This window comes from Henckelia pumila, chromosome 3, assembly GCF_033568475.1.
Source record: "Henckelia pumila isolate YLH828 chromosome 3, ASM3356847v2, whole genome shotgun sequence".
Classification (NCBI taxonomy): Eukaryota; Viridiplantae; Streptophyta; class Magnoliopsida; order Lamiales; family Gesneriaceae; genus Henckelia; species Henckelia pumila.
Genome location: NC_133122.1, coordinates 192,803,276 through 192,825,871, shown reverse-complemented (window position 1 = coordinate 192,825,871; position 22,596 = coordinate 192,803,276). Strand labels below are relative to the sequence as shown.

At 36.5% G+C, this 22,596-nt stretch overlaps 2 protein-coding genes across 2 annotated transcripts; both read left to right on the top strand.

The window, feature by feature from the left end:
- The first annotated feature begins 1,845 nt into the window (after positions 1-1,845).
- On the top strand, positions 1,846-4,070 carry LOC140887798 (indole-3-acetic acid-amido synthetase GH3.6-like). The gene is made up of 3 exons (XM_073295286.1): positions 1,846-2,236; positions 2,330-3,207; positions 3,279-4,070. Exons 1-3 carry the CDS (start codon positions 1,983-1,985, stop codon positions 3,857-3,859), a joined length of 1,713 nt encoding a protein of 570 aa, XP_073151387.1. The 5' UTR covers positions 1,846-1,982; the 3' UTR covers positions 3,860-4,070.
- Positions 4,071-18,341: 14,271 nt separating this feature from the next.
- Positions 18,342-18,887, top strand: LOC140890251 (uncharacterized). The gene has a single exon (XM_073298012.1). It carries the CDS (start codon positions 18,342-18,344, stop codon positions 18,885-18,887), a length of 546 nt encoding a protein of 181 aa, XP_073154113.1.
- Positions 18,888-22,596: the final 3,709 nt, after the last annotated feature.

The window sequence follows — 22,596 nt, the reverse complement described above, 5'->3', positions numbered from 1 at the left end:
ATTTTTACAGCATTTTTCCACACAATGCCCATGCAATTAATTTTCTTCTCATATTTTATAATTGATAATTGATAATTGATATTAGATATATAAAGCGAGATATAAAATATGTGTGAATGTTTCATTAAATATTTTTTTCCTAACGATTCACTTAGTCTAAAAACACTTAATATACATCAAACAACTTTGAACTGAAATATTAATGCAGTACAAATAGAAGCTTAGAAATCCCAAGGAAAAAAAAAGGTGAGAGAGAGAGAGAGAGAGAGAGAGAGAGAGAGAGAGAGAGAGAGAGAGAGAGAGAGAGAGGAGCTGAGTGAAAACCAAAAAACAAACGGAAAAAAATAAAATAATAGTCCTATGTCCAATACAAATAATTTCATTGAGTTTTAGAATGAAAACCCATTACTTGTTTATTTTTTGTCAAACCAAAGAAATGGACGATAATTCTTCAATTATCAATTCAATTTAGTGATCACTTCGTTTTAAAAATAAAATAAATTAAAATAAGCCTACAAATATGCTGAACTATATATAGTACTCGAACACATCACCATTGAATGGACAATTTCCAGAGTCTTTGAGGCTGCCAAAATTGACCCAATTTTCGCACTTGTTCAAAATCCATCAACAAATTTTTTTTTTTTTTTTTTGAAAGACAAGTGAAATTAGATGTGTAAAATTGTTGTTTTAGGGGGTTTATAAAAACAAATAGAGAGTATTTGTGAGGGCGTACAAATTAAAACCACAAATTAAGGACCATATCATAATGAAACAATAAAGAGCGATTTTTGTCTAATTAACCATATATCATACACTTTATAAGGTATTAAAACCACAAATTAAGGACTATATCATAATGAGAAATTTATTTTTTTGGTGTATCAAGATGACACCAATTTTCTTCTCCATTTTATCCCTGTTCATTGAGAGTTTTTTGCACAGCTTTTTTTTTTAAGGCAAAAGGCAAAATGACATTTTGACAACTTTCATTAGTCTAATTTCATCCCACGTCTCTCTCACATGTCTCACAAACGAACGTTCTTTTCCCCCAAACCAGAAATAAAAAACAAATTTTATTAGAAAAATAATGTAAAAACATGCAACGCGTACTTCGGATCATTAGTCATAATGAAACAATAAAGAGCGATTTTTGTCTAATTAACCATATATCATACACTTTATAATATGGGTGTTCATTCGGGCGGTTTAGCCCGAACAGAACCGAAATTTTGGTTCTCCGAAAGGCCAAATCGAAAATCGAACTGAATTGAGCAGTTCGGTTTTTTGGTTAACCGGTTAATTTTAGAAAAAAAAAATTTCTCTAAAAATCGGTTTTTTTGAAAACAAAATAAAATTTTAAACTAAAACTTTTTTTTTAAAAAAAAACTAAATATTTTTAGTTTTTCGAATAATTTTTTGAAAAAAATTAATGGTTAAATAAAATATTTGTGATTTAATGATTCGAAAAATATATTTGAAAATAAGAACAAAGAAATTGCTAACGTTTTTAATTTCAATAATAATAATTTATGAATTTATAAAAATAATGTAATATATAATGCAAATATGTGTATATATAATATAATAAAATTTTTCGGTTCAGTTCGATTAACCGCTGGAAAAAAACCGAATCGAACCAAAAAATCAAAAATTCAAAAATCCGAAAATCGAACCGAATTTTCGGTTTCAAAGTAAAGGGGAAAAAGACAAAATAAGATGAGATATTTATTTTTATTTATTTTTTTTAAAATAAAGATGAAATATTTATAGCGGGGAAAAAAACAAAAGAAATTAAGGACTTGATATATCATCATGAGATATTTTAGGCTTAGCCTTTTCATTTTCAAAGTCCCATATTCGACTTCGAGCTGTTTTTGGTCCACAAGTCATCTCAATCTCTTGCATTCAACAGACCGCACGACTCTTCTTCCTCCGCAAACAATTATCCTCTCCGTGTGGCAGAAATCAACAGGAGAAAGATGGAGTTCATTGAGGAGATGACCCAAAACGCTGCTGAGATTCAAACAAAAGTTCTTACAGAAATCCTGTCGAGAAATTCCAACGTAGAGTACTTGAAGAGACACGGGCTCGACGGCCATACGGATGCGGATACTTTCAAGAAAATGGTTCCCGTTGTCTCCTACGAGGACATTCAGCCTGATGTCAAACGCATCGCCAATGGCGACTCGTCTCCCATTCTCTGCTGCGAACCCATCTCTGAGTTCTTGACCAGGTTCGAGTTTTGTTCATGAGATCAATGTGGGGTAGTTCATGCCTACGTTTTTCATTTCTTGTACTCTGCTTTCTTTTTCATTTGATTATGCAGTTCGGGGACATCTGGTGGCGAGAGAAAATTGTTGCCTATGACTGAGGAAGAGATGCGGAGGAGGTTATCATTTAACAGCCTTTTGCCGGCTGTGATAAGTCAATGCTTTCCCGGCTTAGACAGAGGTAAAGCGATGTGGTTCTTGTCTTTACCATCGGAATCTAAGACCCCATGTGGGCTGCCCGCTCGGGTAGCCACAGCCAGTGCATTACGAAAGATCGATTTCACTGCCGGACCACACGATCCCTTCACCAGCCCAAAGGAAACGTTTCTCTGCCAAGACTACTTCCAAAGCGTCTATTCCCAAATGCTTTGTGGTCTCTGCCAAAACAAACAAATTCTGCAGGCTGGGGCAAATTTTCCCACTGGTTTCATTCGGGCCATCCGGTTCTTGGAAGAACACTGGTCCCTCCTTTGCGATGATATCAGAACCGGAAGTGTTAATTCATTGATCACCGATCCGTTGGTGAGGGAGGCAGTGATGGGGATTCTCGGACCCGATCCGGAGCTGGCAGATTTTGTCGAATCCGAGTGCGGGAAGGATTCTTGGCAGGGGATCATTCCTAGGCTGTGGCCAAATATCAAGTTCATAAATGTTGTCGTGACCGGCACCATGTCACAATACGTACCCATTCTTGACTACTATGTCAATGGTTTACCCCTAGTCTCCTGTATGTATGCTTCTTCCGAATGTATTTTTGGCATCAACCTGAACCCTCTTTGCAAGCCTAGTGACGTAGCCTACACCTTCATCCCCACCCCGGCTTATTTCGAGTTCTTGCCCAAATCTGTAAATGGAGAGGAACAACAAGAATTGGTTGATTTAGTTAATGTTAAACTTGGACAGGAGTACGAGGTGGTGGTCACCACTTATGCTGGTAAATTTGCTTCATCCATCTGACCTTTTTTTAATTGTTGATATACATAGTTGTTAATATACTTTGTGCAGGGCTTTACAGGTACCGGGTTGGAGATGTGCTTCGTGTGGCTGGATTCAAGAACAATGCCCCTCAGTTTAACTTCGTGTGCCGTGAAAATGTTGTCTTGAGCATAGATACTGATAAGACCGATGAAGCTGAACTCCAAAATGCAGTGGCAAAAGCAGCGAGCCATTTGATCCCATTCAACGTATCCGTCGCAGACTACACAAGCTATGCCGACACCACTCAAATTCCAGGCCACTATGTGCTGTACTGGGAGCTCAGCCAAAAAGGATTATCATCTAACCCGGTTCCTCCAACAGTTTTTCAAGACTGCTGCTTCACCATTGAAGAGTCCTTAGCCAGCACGTATCGCCAGCACCGCAATTCCAAGATTATTAGCCCTCTTGAGATCAGAATTGTTGAAGCTGGGACCTTCGACAAGCTCATGGACTTTGCCATCAGCCTCGGGTCTTCAAACGTTCAGTACAAAACACCTCGGTGCGTGAAATCCGAGCCTATTATCGAGCTGTTCAACTCCAGCGTCGAGTCCAGCTATTTCAGTCCAAAGTGCCCGAATTGGACCCCTCAGTGGAACTACAAGAAATGAGAAGCAACCAAGACTAATAAAAGTGTGTCGATCATTTGAGTGCTCAGCTAGAAACTGTTTCCTCTTGAGCTGCCATCCCATGAGATGTGTAAATTTGTAAGATATAGAATTGCTTCTCAATTGTATGATCTTACACACAAGCACAGGGAAAACACGAGGTTTCAGTTTTCATACAAAAATAAAAAAGATGTTTCAATATTTCAAATATTAATATCCGAAATGCTTTACCTCAATATCATATTTAGGTAGTGTTTGCAACCTCTAAAAATAAGTGACAAACCCGAAATGTTAGTATTAGGTCATATTTCCAGTTTTGATTACGACCCATCACAATGCATTGTCGATCATCGTTCATTTAATAGTTCTCATATATTGTATTTCCAATCACGTATGGGTGGTGTCGTACCCATGTTTTTAACTATTAGAAAAAAAAAAGGGCACGTGATATCAGGTTGTTTTTAGTCAATTCAATCAAATATCATATTAATAATTGCATATTTGCATTTCGCAATTAATATTCAATTAAATTTATTTATACTTGTTCAAATATGAATAGAAAATTATATTGATTAGTATTGAGTTCTCTTCAATATAATACGATGAAATGATATTTTATTATAGAGAAACTTTATACAACTACACATACTTTATAATTAACTCGTTTTTTTTATCAAACTTTATTAAATTATTGCAGTATATTTGTAAACAAACGAATACTAAAAAAAAAAAAATAAATTAAATCAAGTTAAACATTTAGAAGTAGTAATATTGTATATTTAACATTATTAACCTTTTAATAATATTTTAATCTATGTCAATGGTTTTATTATATATAATACAACGTATGAGTGAATAAATCATAAAATCAAAAGACGAATGTTCTCTAATATTTCAATTTTAGACATGCATGTTCTTATTTTAAATGATTGTTTAATCATTTATCCATTTAAATGATTGTTTAATCAACTTAAATCATAATATATAATTGTTTCAATTAATTGACTCAGTAATTATATACATAACATGGTAAGAAGATATGTGGAAAATTATATTGGAAAAACTGTAATTTTGGTCTTGCATGTTTGTCACTTTGCGATTTCAGTCATCTATATTTTCATATTTCAATTTTAGACATTCATGTTCTTATTTTTAGCAATTTCAATCATTTTTCTTCGAAAATACTTACGTGTCACTATACACGTCAGCTTTAACATCAGCACTGCATTGGAGCCACGTCAACACCACATTGAAAAAAGACTAAAATTGTCAAAAATAAATAAATAAATATAGCGGACTAAAACTGAAATCGGAAAATATAGATGACCAAAATCGCAAGATGACAAACTTACATGATCAAAAAATATATTTTCCCATTTACACTAACTTTTTCAATCCAATTTAAATACTAATGATAATTTTAAGTTATGAACTTATAATCATATAGAGACATGAGTAATAATGAATCTCTACAACTTTAAAGTGATTATTAGTTTTAATATTACATTTGATACATAAATTTTTTAATTGGTAAAAAAATCAAACAAAATACTTTTTTTAAATGATAAAATTTTGAATGAGGATATAATAAAATTTTAATATGATAATTAACATAATTAAAGTTAGCATCTTAATTAACAGTTACTAATAATTTATAATTAAATCATTATTTTTTAACAAATTTTATTAAACTAATGTAGCATATTTGTAAACAAACTAACACTTAAAAAAATAAACAATAAATTAAACCAAGTGAAATATTTATGAGTAGAACAATTATATATTTAACTTTATTAACTTTCAATACCACTTTAATCTACGTCATTGTTTTATTATATATAATATAACATATAAATGAATAAATTATAAAACAAAAAGATCAACTATCTCTAAAAGTTAATTTATGTGTAATATGGTGAGGAGATATTACTAGGAAAATCATTAGTATAATTAAACTTTTATTCTACTTAAATCCTAATAATAATTTCAATCATTAATGATCATTTAATTATATACATAACATGACAAGGAGTTATGAGGAAAATTAAATCATTTCTACATTAATATTTTCCATCTACTTTAAATACTATCAATACTATCAAGTTATAGACTAATAATTATATAGATGTATGAGTAATAATATAATTTTTGAAGTGTAAATATCATATTGCATTTATAAAGTTAGTTATATATATACTATTACAATATAAGGGTGATCAAGAAAAAATTACTTTCATATAGTTTCTTTGTTATTAAAAATACATTATGTTAATTTGCCTCTTATTTAATTATAAAAATTCACATTGAATGAATTGTTTTGAATTATTTTATATGAATTTAAGAAAACAAAATTTAAAACACATGAGTATCAAAGTGGTTTTTTTTAAAAAAAATTCTAATAAAAAAATAAAATTTGGTTAAGACATACTTATAAGAAAATTTAAAAACAATGATACGTCAAAATTGAATACATATTTGATAATAAAAATACATTAGAGATATAACATTTTATTGAAAAATAATTCTTAGGAAAATCTAAAAACAATTAACATAAAAATGATTAGATGTTGGAAAATAAAAATATGTATTCATTAAAATTATTAAAGATAATATATATTTATTTTATTATAACTATGCTGGAAAAAAATTAGTTTTGGTGTTTACAAATACAAAGATTAAAAGAAGGCCAAACTAATCAAACAACTAAGGCGCTAAACTGATACATGGAGCTAAACTACTTCAAGCTCAACTACCGCGCTCAACTGACCGAAGATGCTAAACAGACTTCATCAGTTCACACTCGCTAAACTATCAGTCTACTACCTTGTCACTTCTGGATAAGTTCGTCCGTACTCTGACACACTCTACAGAAGATAGTTCCGCGATGCAAAGGCAATGTCAGCTCCAGAATTTTTTTGCTAATAGTGAAAAATCCAACGAAAACAATTCGAAACTCTATCTGAAGATTCAATTTGAATTTATGACCGTTACCAATCCAAGGGTATAAATAAATATCTTGATCGAACAAAGGAACTCTCTCACGCTCTGCAATTCCTGTTATTTTACGAGAATTTCTTAAAGTCTTACACGCTCAAGAATTGATCAAGAAACTCGAAGCACAAACGCCGAAGTGTCATTCTGATCATTGAAGGATCAATTTTGTGCTAAGAAGTTCGAATTGTAATCATCTTTATTCTTTTATCAGTCTAGGACTGAAACTGAGGTGTTGTACTAGGAGTTCTTGTTTAGGAAGTGTTAAGTCCTAAACTGGATCGGGGTTTTGCAAATTGTTTGTAAAATTCAAAGTCTTCTAGTGATATCCTTTTGAGGTGAAAGAAGAGGTGACATATGAGTTGTTGAAATCTTCGAACATCCATAAACAATTGATTGTGTTATTTCAGTTTACTCTCCATCATCGCCTAACCTAAGCTGATATCTACTCAGTGTTCAAATCTGTAATTTGACATATTTTCGCACATATTTTGTTTGTCAAATTACATCAGAAGATAAGCCTCGAACTCAGTCACTAAACCGATCGAGTTTAATAATTCTTACTAAACTGCTTGAAAGTATATTCACCCCTCTATACTTTCAACCGATCCTAACAAGTGGTATCAGAGAAGTTTTTATCTTACTCTTGAACACTACATCAAAATGACTTCATTTAGCAAGATTCATATGTTCTCCAAAGAAGATTTTGATGATTGGAAGATTCGCATGCAAGCGCATTTATCAGCCTTAGATGACGACATGTGGTTTGTCATCACTGATGGACCTCTGTCAATCACCAAGGTTAATATTGCTATAGCCATTTCTGGCAGTGGTCCACAATACATTGAGAAAAATACTTACGTGACACTATGCATGTAGTAACCCAAGTTCTATTTTAAGATAATAATATGTTAAACATGATTAAGGGTTAGTAATTTCGGAATGTTATTGAACTTCGGAAGGGAATATGGGCTTTTGACTTTGGGCCGGATCGGAAGCTCCGAACCCAAATCGGAAGTTCCGATCCTAGCCACTTCGGAAGCTCAGCGGAAGCACCGAGATCGAAAGCTCCGATCCTGGAACGGACGTTCTGATCTCCAGCTACCAGCAATGTTCGATGACTCAGCCGCGAGTTTTGACAAGTGTTGAACGTAGAGTAGATCGGAAGCTCCGATCGCCCGATCGGAAGTTCCGATCCTGGCGTGTCTTGCATGCACGCAATGAGCTGGATCGGAAGCTCCGATCCCGAAATCGGAAATTCCAATCCTGGCCGGGAATTTTGCCTATAAATAGGGCTCGTTTGATTTCATTTTGAAATACGAATTCCCGAGTTTCTTTCTTCAGTTTTATAGTGTGAGATATACACTTGAGGGCCCTATCGGTTATAATAAAGGTTCTGGAATAACCAAGATGTGGTTATAGTCATCCGGGACTAGCAACTCCAAAGGGCTAACTACGGACGAAGGTATGGTTCGGAAATCTATTTAAGTTTTGGGAGTACTTATTAGCTTAGTTAAGGCTTATAGAATTTATGTAGTGATACGGTGAACTTTTGAATATAGGCTTGGAACCTAGGATCCTATTATACTTGAACTAGCCTAGAGGTACGTACACATTGACTGAGATTGCCAGCGAGTATACATGTTTATATGTTGCATTTATTTGGCATTATTATATGGCATGATGTATGATTTACCGTTTACTATATTCATATTTCATGTGCATATACACGTTGAGCCTGTACCTTGTTATACCTGACTATAGAGCCGCTCAGCTCTATACTCGATAGTCTATCATTGAGAGTACCGCGACGGCGGGGGCATTTATGTCTGTCTACTCTGGTATACTAGACGAGTGTGGTTGCACCCAGAGGTTGATCCGTGCGGTGGCAGCACTCATGTGGCGCTGGTACTGAGCATGATTTTCGGATGATCCGTTACCAGTCATCATGTTGCATGCATCATATATTTATGTGTACTCATGTCTATGTACTGGGCATTAGCGCTCACGTCCTAGTTGTTATCTTGGACACCCTATTCCATGGGGCAGGTCGCAGGATGGACGGAGCTGGTAGTTCAAGGCAGGACTAGAGAGCAGGAGCCTTGAAGATTTTATTATACAGCAGGATTTGTTTTAGCTCTGTTTAAGTATTTTGATTTGGTTGTATCACTACATATTTAAGCCTGGATTATGTTACTAAGCTGATATGTAATTTATGGATTATGTTTCCGCACGTTTTTACTCTGTTAAGTATTTTTTGTATTAAGTTTAATGCATGCTATTAGTTGCCAGTTAGTAGGTGATTTCATGCAGGGTCTCTACATTTTTGGTATCAGAGCATGCTTAGCTTTTGGGATTAGTACTTGGGATTTAGTTTAGTAATTCTTGCGCATTTGGGATTTTAATGTGCAATTCTTTTCAGGATATGGCTGACGAGAGTCACGATAGTGTTGGCCAGGGAGGTGGTCATCATCATCGTCACTGCCATCATGATGATCTACATCGTCATCATGAGAGTAGACGTCGCTACTCTATCAATAAGTTCATGCAAGTAGGACAGAAACCCTTGGTGGGAGGCGAGAATCCTGAACAAGCTAGAAGCTGGATGTCTAAACTCGAGAGTACTTTTCGTGCTTTCGATTGTACTGAGGATCAGAAACTGGAAGTTCTAGAATTCGTTCTAGAGGATCGAGCACGTTTTTGGTGGGATGCCAAGGCTGCTCAGGCACGTACTGAGAGAGGACAGGTGACTTGGGGGGATTTCTGTCGGGAGTTCCAGAAATTGTATTTTCCTCCGGCTGTTTGCCAAGCACGATCGATGGAGTTGCTTACTTTGAGGCAAGGATCAATGACTATTGATCAATATCAGCAACGATTTCTTGATCTGCTACCTTTCAGTCCTCATATCAATGAGAGTGATGCGTCGAAGTATGATATCTTTCTACAAGGTTTGAACCAAGATATCTACTCTCAGGTTGTCGTCTGTGATGACCCGGTATCTTTTGAGACTTTGGTGAACCATTGCCGTCTTGTGGAGACTAGCAACAGACGGGCACAGTTGATGATGCCAGGACAGCCTAGTGGATCTTTTGAGCCTAGAGCTCAATCTGTTGTGCAATCTGGACCTACGTCTTCTTCTACTCCTACTATTTCATCTGGATCTCGTGGTTCACGAGGTATGTTCCGTTTTGGGAAGAAGAAGAAGAAGAGGAGTTTTGTAGTCATTGTGGAGGGAAGCATCCTGCAGCTTCATGTTGGAAAGCTACTGGTGCTTGTTATATTTGCGGTCAGCAGGGACATCTGCGAAGAGATTGTCCTCAGCGCATGGGTTCTGCTAGTGGATCGAGATCACAGGTTGGATCTCAGGCTTCTATTGTTCCACGTCAGCAGCCAGCACCACAGAGTTCTTCTGGTTATCTTCCCCAGACTCAAGGGCAGGTGTTTGCTCTGTCTCAGGAGCAGGCTACAGAGGGAAGCGATTGCATGTTGGCAGGTACCTTTCTGTTATGTGGTATTCCTGCATTTGTATTAATTGATACTGGAGCGTCGCATTCCTTTATTTCTAGTCGCTTTGTTAAGAGATATAGATTACCTTATGTATAATTAGATATGGATTTAGTTGTATCTACTCCGTTGGAGTAAGAGATAGTAACTAAGCGTCTAGTGATGGGTTGCATTCTGGAGTTTGAGGGTAATATGTTAGCAGCTAATTTGATGATATTAGCGATGGAAGATTTTGACTGTATCTTGGGAATAGATATGCTGACTTTGTATCACGCTACTGTGGATTGTTATCAGCGTTTGGTACAGTTTCATCCGATTGAGGGTGATAGCTGGTATTTTTATGGTTAGGGTGCGCGACCTCCGATGCCACTTGTTTCGGCTCTGAAGGCATGTCATGTCTTGGAGTCAGGTGGGGAGGGCTACCTCATCTATGCAGTTGATATGTCCACGAGTAGTACGGGTATTGATCAGTTACCGATTGTTAGCGAGTTTCCTGATGTATTCCCAGATGAGATTCCTGGTTTTTCTCTGGTGCGAGAGGTTGAATTTGGTATTGATTTAGTACTAGGAACTACGCCTATATCCCGAGAACCTTATCGTCTGGCACCGTCAGAGATGAGGGAATTGAAACAGCAATTACAGGATCTTCTTGATAAGGGATATATTTGTCCGAGTGTTTCTCTGTGGGGAGCACCTGTTTTGTTTGTCAAGAAGAAGGATGGATCGATGCGATTATGTATTGATTACAGGCAGTTGAATCGTGTCGCCATCAAGAATAAGTATCCTTTGCCGCGGATTGATGATCTGTTCGATCAACTACAGGGTACTTCTGTTTATTCTAAGATAGATCTGAGATCTGGATACCATCAGATGCGGGTACGAGACTCAGATATATCTACGACTGCTTTCAGGACCAGATATGGGCATTATGAATTTCTGATGATGCCATTCGGTTTGACGAATGCTTCGGCAGTTTTTATGAATCTGATGAATCAGATATTTCGAGAGTATCTGGATAGATTTGTCATCGTCTTCATTGATGATATTCTTGTCTATTCTCATGACAAGGATGAGCATGCACAGCATCTAAGGATTGTTTTACAGACGTTACGAGATAAGCAGCTGTATGCAAAATTGAGAAAGTGTGAATTCTGGCTTGATCGGGTAGTGTTTCTCGATCATGTGATTTCTAATGAAGGGATATCTGTTGATCCTAGTAAGATAGAGGCAGTGCTGAACTGGTCTCGTCCGACGACGGTTGCTGAGATTCGTAGTTTTTTTGGATCTAGCTGGATATTACCGTCGGTTCATCGAGAATTTTGCACAGTTGGCAAGGCCTTTGACTCAGCTTACTCGGAAAGATGTTTCCTTCATATGGTCCTCGGATTGTGAGGAGTCATTTCACGAGCTTCGTAGACGTCTTACTACTGCACCTGTGCTAACTCTACCTTCTGGATCAAGAGGTTATGTTGTCTATACTGATGCCTCTGGTCAGGGGTTAGGATGTGTTCTGACACAGCATGGACATGTTATTGCCTATGCTTCTCGACAGTTGAAGACGCATGAGAGTAATTATCCAGTACATGATCTCGAGTTAGCCGCCATTGTATTTGCGCTCAAGATTTGGAGGCATTATCTTTATGGCGAGAAATTTGAGATATTCACGGATCACAAGAGTCTGAAATATTTATTCACTCAGGCGGAGTTGAATATGCGACAGAGACGCTGGATAGATCTTCTGAAGGATTATGATTGTGAAATCAAGTATCATCCAGGAATATCTTTTGATCCTAGTAAAATTGAGGCAGTGCTGAACTGGTCTCGTCCGACGACGGTTGCTGAGATTCGTAGTTTCTTGGGTCTAGCTGGATATTACCGTCGGTTCATCGAGAATTTTGCACAGTTGGAAATGCCTTTGACACAGCTTACACGGAAATATGTTGCCTTCATATGGTCCTCGGATTGTGAGGAGTCATTTAACGAGCTGCGTGGACGTCTTACTACTGCACCTGTGCTAGCTCTACCTTCTGGATCAGGAGGTTATGTTGTCTATATTGATGCCTCTGGTCAGGGGTTAGGATGTGTTTTGACACAGCATGGACATGTTATTGCCTATGCTTCTCGACAGTTGAAGACGCATGAGAGTAATTATCCAGTACATGATCTCGAGTTAGCCGCCATTGTATTTGCGCTCAAGATTTGGAGGCATTATCTTTATGGCGAGAAATTTGAGATATTCACGGATCACAAGAGTCTGAAATATTTATTCACTCAGGCGGAGTTGAATATGCGACAGAGACGCTGGATGGAACTTTTGAAGGATTATGATTGTGAAATCAAATATCATCCAGGTTCTGTTAATCTTATTGCTGAAGCCTTGAGTCGGCAGGTGAGACTTTCTGCACTTCAGACTAGTGAAGTATCTCATATGATTCAAGAGTGCTGTTCATTGAGTTTTACGCTCAAGCACAAGAAAGGGAGAAATGGGATTCGATTGTATACTATTCTATCTGAGCCAGCATTGTATTCTCGGATCAGAGATGCTCAGATATCTGATGTTAAGACTCAGTGTTTGGCACGTCTGGCCAATGGAGTTAATACATCTGGATTCCATTTTCAGGCAGATGGTTTATTGTGCCTATCGAATCGAGTGGTTGTACCTAATGATGCGGAGCTCAGGAAGGATATTCTATCTCAAGCTCACAGGAGTCGATTATCAGTTCATCCTGGTAGCATGAAAATGTATAAGGACTTGCGAACTAGATTCTAGTGGAAAAGAATGAAGCGAAGTGTGTATCAATTTGTTTCGAGATATTTAGTTTGTCAACAGGTCAAGGCTGAACATCGACGACCAGGTGGATTACTGCAGAATCTTGAGATTCCCGAATGGAAGTGGGAGCACGTAACTATGGATTTTGTCACCCACTTACCTATGACGTCACGTCAGTGTGATGCTATCTGGGTCGTTGTTGACCGTTTTTGACGAAATCAGCACACTTTATTCCTTATAACCGGGAGTATTCTTATGATCGCATGGCACGTTTATACATCCAGGAGATAGTACGATTACATGGGATTCCAGTGAGCATAGTCAGTGATAGAGATCCGCGATTTACCTCACGTTTTTGGGGTAGTTTTCAGGAGGCGTTGGGTACCACTCTGAGTTTGAGCACTGCATATCATCCAGAGACTGACGGGCAGTCAGAGCGGACGATTCGTACGTTGGAGGATATGCTACGTTCTTCTGTCATGGATTTTGGCTTATCTTGGCAGGATCAGTTACCTTTGATCGAGTTTGCCTACAATAACAGTTATCATCGTGGTATCGATATGGCACCTTTCGAGGCATTGTACGGTTGACGGTGTTGTACTCCGTTATTCTGGGATGAAGTCGGGAAACGACAAGTTGAGGGTCCTGAATTGGTGCAGCAGATTGTAGACAAGGTAGATTTGATCAAGCATAGGATCAAAGTTGCTCAAGATAGACAAGCCAGTTATGCTAATATTCGCCGCAGGCCATTTCAATTTGAGCCTGGTGAATATGTGTTTCTTCGAGTATCACCTTTTAGGAAGGTGATGAGGTTTGGCGTGAAAGGCAAGTTGTCTCCTCGTTTTATTGGGCCTTTCCGTATACTGGAAAAGATCGGAGATGTTGCATATCGTTTGGCTTTACCGCCAAATCTTTCCAGTATACATAATGTTTTTCATGTGTCGTTACTTCGACAGTATATAGCTGATGAATCTCATGTGATTCAGTCTACTGATATTCAGCTAGAGCCAGATCTGTCTTTTGTTGAACGACCAATCCGTATCCTAGACAGGAAGGAGAAAGTTCTTCGGAACAAGACTATACTACTGGTGATGGTACAATGGCAGCGCCGAGGCGTTGAAGAAGCAACTTTGGAAACTGAAAGTCATATGCAAGCGGAATATCCTGAGTTGTTTGCTTTGTAATTTTGATTTACCATGTAAGATGTAATTACAGTTGTTGTAATAAAACATGTTTTGATGTTTCATATTATTATCTTGATTTTGTCTTTAGATGTTATTTCGCGGACGAAATATCTAAAGGTGGGGAGAATGTAGTAACCCAGGTTCAATTTTAAGATAATAATATGTTAAACATGATTAAGGGTTAGTAATTTCGGAATGTTATTGGACTTCGGAAGGGAATATGGGCTTTTGACTTTGGGCCGGATCGGAAGCTCCGAATCCATATCGGAAGTTCCGATCCTAGCCACTTCGGAAGCTCAGCGGAAGCACCGAGATCGGAAGCTCCGATCCTGGAATGGACGTTCCGATCTCCAGCTGCCAGCAATGTTCGATGACTCAGCCGCGAGTTTTGACAAGTGTTGAACGTAGAGCAGATCGGAAGCTCCGATCGCCCGATCGGAAGTTTCGATCCTGGCGTGTCTTGCATGCACGCAATGAGCTGGATCGGAAGCTCCGATCCCGAAATCGGAAGTTCCGATCCTGGCCGGGAATTTTGCCTATAAATAGGGCTCGTTCGATTTCATTTTGAAATACGAATTCCCGAGTTTATTTCTTCAGTTTTATAGTGTGAGATATACACTTGAGGGCCCTATTGGTTATAATAGAGGTTCTGGAATAACCAAGATGTGGTTATAGTCATCCGGGACTAGCAACTCCAAAGGGCTAACTACGGACGAAGGTATGGTCCGGGAATCTATTTAAGTTTTGGGAGTACTTATTAGCTTAGTTAAGGCTTATAGAATTTATGTAGTGATACGGTGAACTTTTGAATATAGGCTTGGAACCTAGGATCCTATTATACTTGAACTAGCCTAGAGGTACGTACACATTGACTGAGATTGCCAGCGAGTATACATGTTTATATGTTGCATTTATTTGGCATTATTATATGGCATGATGTATGATTACCGTTTTCTATATTCATATGTCATGTGCATATACACGTTGAGCATATACCTTGTTATACCTGACTATAGAGCCGCTCAACTCTATACTCGATAGTCTATCACTGAGAGTACCGCGACGGCGGGGACATTTATGTCTGTCTACTCTGGTGTACTAGACGAGTGTGTTGCACCCAGAGGTTGATCCGTGCGGTGGCAGCACTTATGTGGCGCCGGTACTGAGCATGATTTTCGGATGATCCGTTACCAGTCATCATGTTGCATGCATCATATATTTACGTGTACTCATGTCTATGTACTGGGCGTTAGCGCTCACATCCTAGTTGTTATCTTGGACACCCTATTCCATGGGGCAGGTCGCAGGATGCACGGAGCTAGTAGTTCAAGGCAGGACTAGAGAGCAGGAGCCTTGAAGATTTTATTATACAGCAGGATTTGTTTTAGCTCTGTTTAAGTATTTCGATTTGGTTGTATCACTACAGATTTAAGCCTGGATTATGTTACTAAGCTGATATGTAATTTATGGATTATGTTTCCGTACGTTTTTACTCTGTTAAGTATTTTCTGTATTAAGTTTAATGCATACTATTAGTTGCCAGTTAGTAGGTGATTCCATGCAGGGTCTCTACAATGCACGTCAGCTTTAACATCAGCACTGCATTGGAGCCACATCAGCACCACATCGAAAAAAAGACTAAAATTTTCAAAAATAAATAAATAAAGATAGCGGACTAAAACTGAAATCGGAAAATATAGATGACCAAAATCGCAAGGTGACAAACTTACAGGACCAAAAAATATATTTTCCCATTTACACTAACTTTTTCAATCCAATTTAAATACTAATGATAATTTCAAGTTATGAACTTATAATCATATAAAGACATAAGTAATAATGAATCTCTACAACTTTAGAGTGATTATTAGTTTTAGCATTACATTTGATACATAAATTTTTTAATTGGTAAAAAAATCAAACAAAATACTTTTTTTAAATGATAAAATTTTGAATGAGGATATAATAAAATTTTAATATGATAATTAACATAATTAAAGTTAGCATCTTTATTAACAGTTACTAATAATTTATAATTAAATCATTATTTTTTAACAAATTTTATTAAACTAATGTAGTATATTTGTAAACAAACTAACACTTAAAAAAATAAACAATAAATTAAATCAAGTGAAATATTTATGAGTAGAACAATTATATATTTAACTTTATTAACTTTCAATACCCCTTTAATCTACGTCATTGTTTTATTATATATAATATAACATATGAATGAATAAATTATAAAACGAAAAGATCAACTATCTCTAAAAGTTAATTTATGTGTAATATGGTGAGGAGATATTATTAGGAAAATCATTAGTATAATTAAACTTTTATTCTACTTAAATCCTAATAATAATTTCAATCATTAATGATCATTTAATTATATACATAACATGACAAGGAGGTATGAAGGAAATTAAATCATTTCTACATTAATATTTTCCATCTACTTTAAATACTATCAATACTATCAAGTTATAGACTAATAATTATATAGATGTATGAATAATAATATAATTTTTGAAGTGTAAATATCATATTGCATTTATAAAGTTAGTCATATATATACTATTACAATATAAGGGCGGTCAAGAAATAAATTATTTTCATATAGTTTCTTTGTTATTAAAAATACATTATGTCAATTTGCCTCTTATTTAATTATAAAAATTCACCTTGAATGAATTGTTTTGAATTATTTTCTATGAATTTAAGAAAACAAAATTTAAAACACATGAGTATCAAAGTGGTTTTTTTTAAAAAAAATTTTTAATAGAAAAATAAAATTTGGTTAAGACATACTTATAAGAAAATTTGAAAACAATGATACGTCAAAATTGAATACATATTTGATAATAAAAATACATTAGAGATATAACATTTTATTGAAACATAATTCTTAGGAAAATCTAAAAACAATTAACATAAAAATGATTAGATGTTGGAAAATAAAAATATGTATTCATTAGAATTATTAAATATAATATATATTTATTTTATTATAACTATGTTGGAAAAAAAATTAGTTTTGGTGTTTACAAATACAAAGATTAAAAGAAGGCCAAACTAATCAAACAACTAAGGCACTAAACTGATACATGGAGCTAAACTACTTCACGCTCAACTACCGCGCTCAACTGGCCGAAGATGCTAAACAGACTTCATCAGTTCACACTCGCTAAACTATCAGTCTACTACCTTGTCACTTCTGGATAAGTTCGTCCGTACTCTGACACACTCTACAGAAGGTAGTGCCGCAATGCAAAGGCAATGTCAGCTCCAGAATTTTTTGATGATAGTGAAAAATCCAACGGAAACAATTCGAAACTCTATCTGAAGATTCAATTTGAATTTATGACCGTTACCAATCCAAGGGTATAAATAGAGATCTTGATCGAACAAAGGAACTCTCTCACGCTCTGCAATTCCTGTTATTTTACGAGAATTTCTTAAAGTCTTACACGCTCAAGAATTGATCAAGAAACTCGAAGCACAAACGCCAAAATGTCATTCTGATCATTGAAGGATCAATTTTGTGCTAAGAAGTTCGAATTGTAATCATCTTTATTCTTTTATCAGTCTAGGACTGAAACTGAGGTGTTGTACTAGGAGTTCTTGTTTAGGAAGTGTTAAGTCCTAAACCGGATCGGGGTTTTGAAAATTGTTTGTAAAATTCAAAGTCTTCTAGTGATATCCTTCCGAGGTGAAATAAGAGGTGACATAGGAGTTGTTTAAATCTTCGAACATCCATAAACAATTGATTGTGTTATTTCAGTTTACTCTCCATCATCGCCTAACCTAAACTGATATCTACTCCGTGTTCAAATCTGTAATTTGACATATTTCCACACATATTTTGTTTGACAAATTACATCAGAAGATAAGCCTCGAACTCAGTCACTAAACCGATCGAGTTTAATAATTCTTACTAAACTGCTTGAAAGTATATTCACCCCCCTCTACACTTTCAACCGATCCTAACAAGTGGTATCAGAGAAGTTTTTATCTTACTCTTGAATACTACATCAAAATGACTTCATTTAGCAAGATTCATATGTTCTCCAAAGAAGATTTTGATGATTGGAAAATTCGCATGCAAGTGCATTTATCAGCCTTAAATGATGACATGTGGTTTGTCATCACTGATGGACCTCTGTCAATCACCAAGGTTAATACTGCTATAGCCATTTCTGGTGGTGGTCCACAATACATTGAGAAGCCAAGAGTTGAGTGGACAATCGAAGACAAGAAGAAAGAAAATCTTGATAATGTGGCGAAAGACATCTTGTACAAGACCCTTGACAAGAACACTTTTAGTAAAATCAAGATGTGCAAAACAGGGAAAGAAATTTGGGAGAAACTGATTCAACTTTGTGAAGGGAATGAACAAACCAAAGAGAACAAACTGTTTGTTGCTACTCAGAAGTTTGACAACATCAGAATGAAGCCCGAAGAATCAATGACTGAATTCGATGAGAGAGTCAGTAGCATTGTCATTGAACTCAATGCACTGGGAAAGACATATCCCAACAGAAAAGTCATTCTCAAAGTTATCCGAGGTCTTCCCAAAGAATGAGATGTAAAGACAATGACAATGAGGGAATCAAAGGACTTGAACAAATTGGAACTATATGACTTATTTGCATACCTGAAGGCCTATGAATTTGAGCTGCAAACTCGAGAGGAAGATCAGTCTACCTCTCAATTGACTAAGGCCCTGCCTGCAGTCAAGATAGAATCACCTACTCAACCAGAAAAGACAGCAGAGCAACTGAGCAGTGATTCTATGTCCCTATTTGTGAAGAAATTTGGAAAATTCATTAATCGGAGAAATCATGAGGGATATTATAGAAGAAATTTTCAAAAGAAAGATGCAGTAGAAAAATAAAGAGGCTGCTTCAACTGTGGGAAAACAAGACACTTCATAGTTGTCTGTCCTAAACCGAAGAACTTTGAAAGAAGGAGAGCTCAAGAGATGCCAAATACACTTTGAAACAGAAGCATGAAGCACTGGTTGCAAAGGATAGCAAAGCCAAATGGGCAGAATCGGATAGTGAATCAAAAGAACCCAACTACTCCTCTAGCTCCAGTGACGATGATGAAGAAGTCAAGTGTCTAATGGAAAATGATCATGAGCAAGCATCCACCAGTGAACAGGTAACATGTACTAAAAAAAAATTAGAATAATCATGGTACTTAGACAGTGGGTGTTCGAGACATATGACTGGAAATGATAAAATACTGTTTGAACACACTAAATACAATGGTCCAACCATCACGTTTGGAGACAATTCGAAGGGTAAGACCGTGGGTAAAGGTAAGATCATCTACGGTAACATAATTGTTCAAAATGTTCTACTCGTTGAGAATTTGAAATATAACTTAATCAGCATTAGTCAAATGTGTGACTATGGATACTCTGTTGAATTTCAAAAACTAACATGCACTGTTAAAGATGTCTTTGGGGAAATTATTTTGACAGAAAACAGATGCAGAAACACATACAAAGTATGTTGGAACAATCAGTCTAGCAAATCAGTTTGTCTTGTAGCTTCCAACTCTAAGCACAACTGGATTTGGCACAAAAGACTGAATCACCTCAACTACAAATCAATTGTTAGTCTGAGTAAGCTTGAGCTAGTAACAGGACTACCAAAAATTGATTTTTTCTAAGACAAAGTATGCTCAGCTTGTCAGTTTGGGAAGCAAGTTAGGTAATCTTTTAAAACAAGGGTTATAACTCATCTTCCCGATGCTTAGAACGGTTGCACATGAATCTCTTTGGTCCAATACCAGTAACAAGTTTAGGGGGAATAAAGTATACCCTTGTCATCATTGATGATTACTCTCGCTTCACCTGGGTAATATTTTTAAAATTCAAAGACCAAACTGCCTCTCAACTGATCAAAATTTTTAAAAGACTTTTTAACGAAAAATCCAGTAAGATTGACAGAATCAGGAGTGACAGGGGGACTTAATTTGTCAATAAAACTTTGTCTTCATTTATAGATCACTATGGAATCAAGAATGAATTCTCAGCACCTAAAACGCCACAACAAAATGGTGTTGCAGAAAGGAGAAATTGTACTCTTAAAGAAGCTGCGAGAACCATGTTAGCTGATTCCAAAGTCTCTCAAAGATTTTGGGCAGAAGCTGTGAACACTGCTTGCTACACTCAGAACAGATCGATAATATGTAAGAAATTTTTGAAAACTCCTTATTAGATCTAGAATGGCAGACAACCCAATGTATCCTACTTCAAGATCTTTGGATGCAAATGCTACATCCACAACAATGGTAAAAGTCATCTGACTGAATTTGATGCAAAGCCAGATAAGGGTATCTTTCTTGGATATTCTTCAGTTATTAAAGCTTATAGAGTTTTTAACAAAAGAACTCTAAACGTTGAAGATTCAGTTCACGTGATATTTGATGAGGATCCATCTACTGAACTCTCAACTAATGTTCATCAAATCTCATATCTATTTTAGGAAATTCAACTGGAAAATGACAGTGAAAATGACAGCGACAGTGAAGATGATCTCTCACCACTCATTAAAACACTTCAAACTCCTGAACCTGAACTGGTAGAACCAGCAGTTGAGGGTCATTCTTTTGATCAACCAGTTGACACTCACCAAACTCACCCAGTTGAGGAAGGTGAAGCACAACAACTTGAGGCTCAAGAACGTCACTTACACACTGAAGGCACATAATTCATCCAGGACAATGTGTATAATCAAACCCAAGAAGAAAATGTGCACACTGAGACTAATCCTGAACATAGACTGAAATGGTCCAAGAAGCATCCAATCAGTTTGGTGATAGGTAATCCTATAGCACCACTAAGGACCCGAAGACAAATGATCAAATAACTTCTTCATGCAGCCTTCATATCTCAAGTAGAGCCAAAGAAAATTGAAGATGCATTGACTAACAGCTGTTGGATAGAAGCCATGCAAGAAGAGCTCAATCAGTTTACTAGAAACTCAGTCTGGGATCTTGTTCCAAGACCATCTCATCAATCTATTATAGGCACTCGATTGGTCTTTAGAAATAAGATAAATGACGATGGAACGGTCATTAGGAAAAAAGCTCGACTGGTAGCTCAAGGATATAAGCAAGAGGAAGGAATTGACTATGACGAAATTTATGCACCAATAGCTAGACTGGAAGCCATAAGAATGTTCCTTGCTTATGCATCTTTTAAGGACTTCAAGGTTTATCAAATGGATGTCAAAAGTGTTTTCTTAAATGGAAACCTTCAAGAAGAAGTCTTTGTTGAACAACCACCTGGATTTGTCAACCATCTATTCCCTGATCATGTTTATCATTTAAATAAAGCTCTATATGGACTAAAACAGGCTCCTAGAGCTTAGTATGACACCCTAACTCAGTTTCTTCTTGAACATGAATTTACCATAGACACAGTTGATAAGACTCTGTTTAAATTCACAAAAGATTATCACACACTACTGGTACAGATATATGTTGATGATATTATATTTGGGTCAACTAATCCCAAACTATGCACAATATTTTCTAAGTTAATGCAGAAAAAATTCGAGATGAGCATGATGGGTGAATTGAATTTCTTTCTTGGATTGCAAGTTCGACAGATGGAAAATGGGATATTTATAAGCCAAGCTAAGTACACCAATGAACTAGTCAAAAAGTTTGGAATGGAAAACTGCACAGTTGCAAATACTCACATGGGTGCATCAATTAAACTTGACAAAGACGAAGGGAGAATACCAGTTGATGCAACAATGTATCGAGGTCTAATTGGATCACTACTGTATTTATCAGCCAGTAGACCTGACATTGTCTTTGTCGTATGTCTTTGTGCTAGGTTCCAAGCCAATCCCAAGCAATCACATTTCATAGCAGCCAAAAGGATACTAAAGTATCTCAAAGGAACTCAAAGTGTTGGTCTGTGGTATGCCAAAGATAACTCCTTTAATATAGTTGGATACTCATATGCTGACTATGCTGGATTTAAACTGGACAGAAAAAGTACCAGTGGATCATGTCAATTCCTCAGAGATAGACTGATCTCATGGTTTAGCAAGAAACAAACATCCATTGCCACGTCTACCACTGAAGTTGAGTACCTAGCTGCAGGCAGTTGCTGTGCTTAACTGCTCTGGATTCAACAACATTCTAAGAAACAAAACACTAGACGTGAGCAAAATACGCTCAGAACGCAAGCATGAGTAACATACTGATATGATGCATGCAAAATGAATAACTTGGTATCTGTATCTAGATATATTGATCAATAC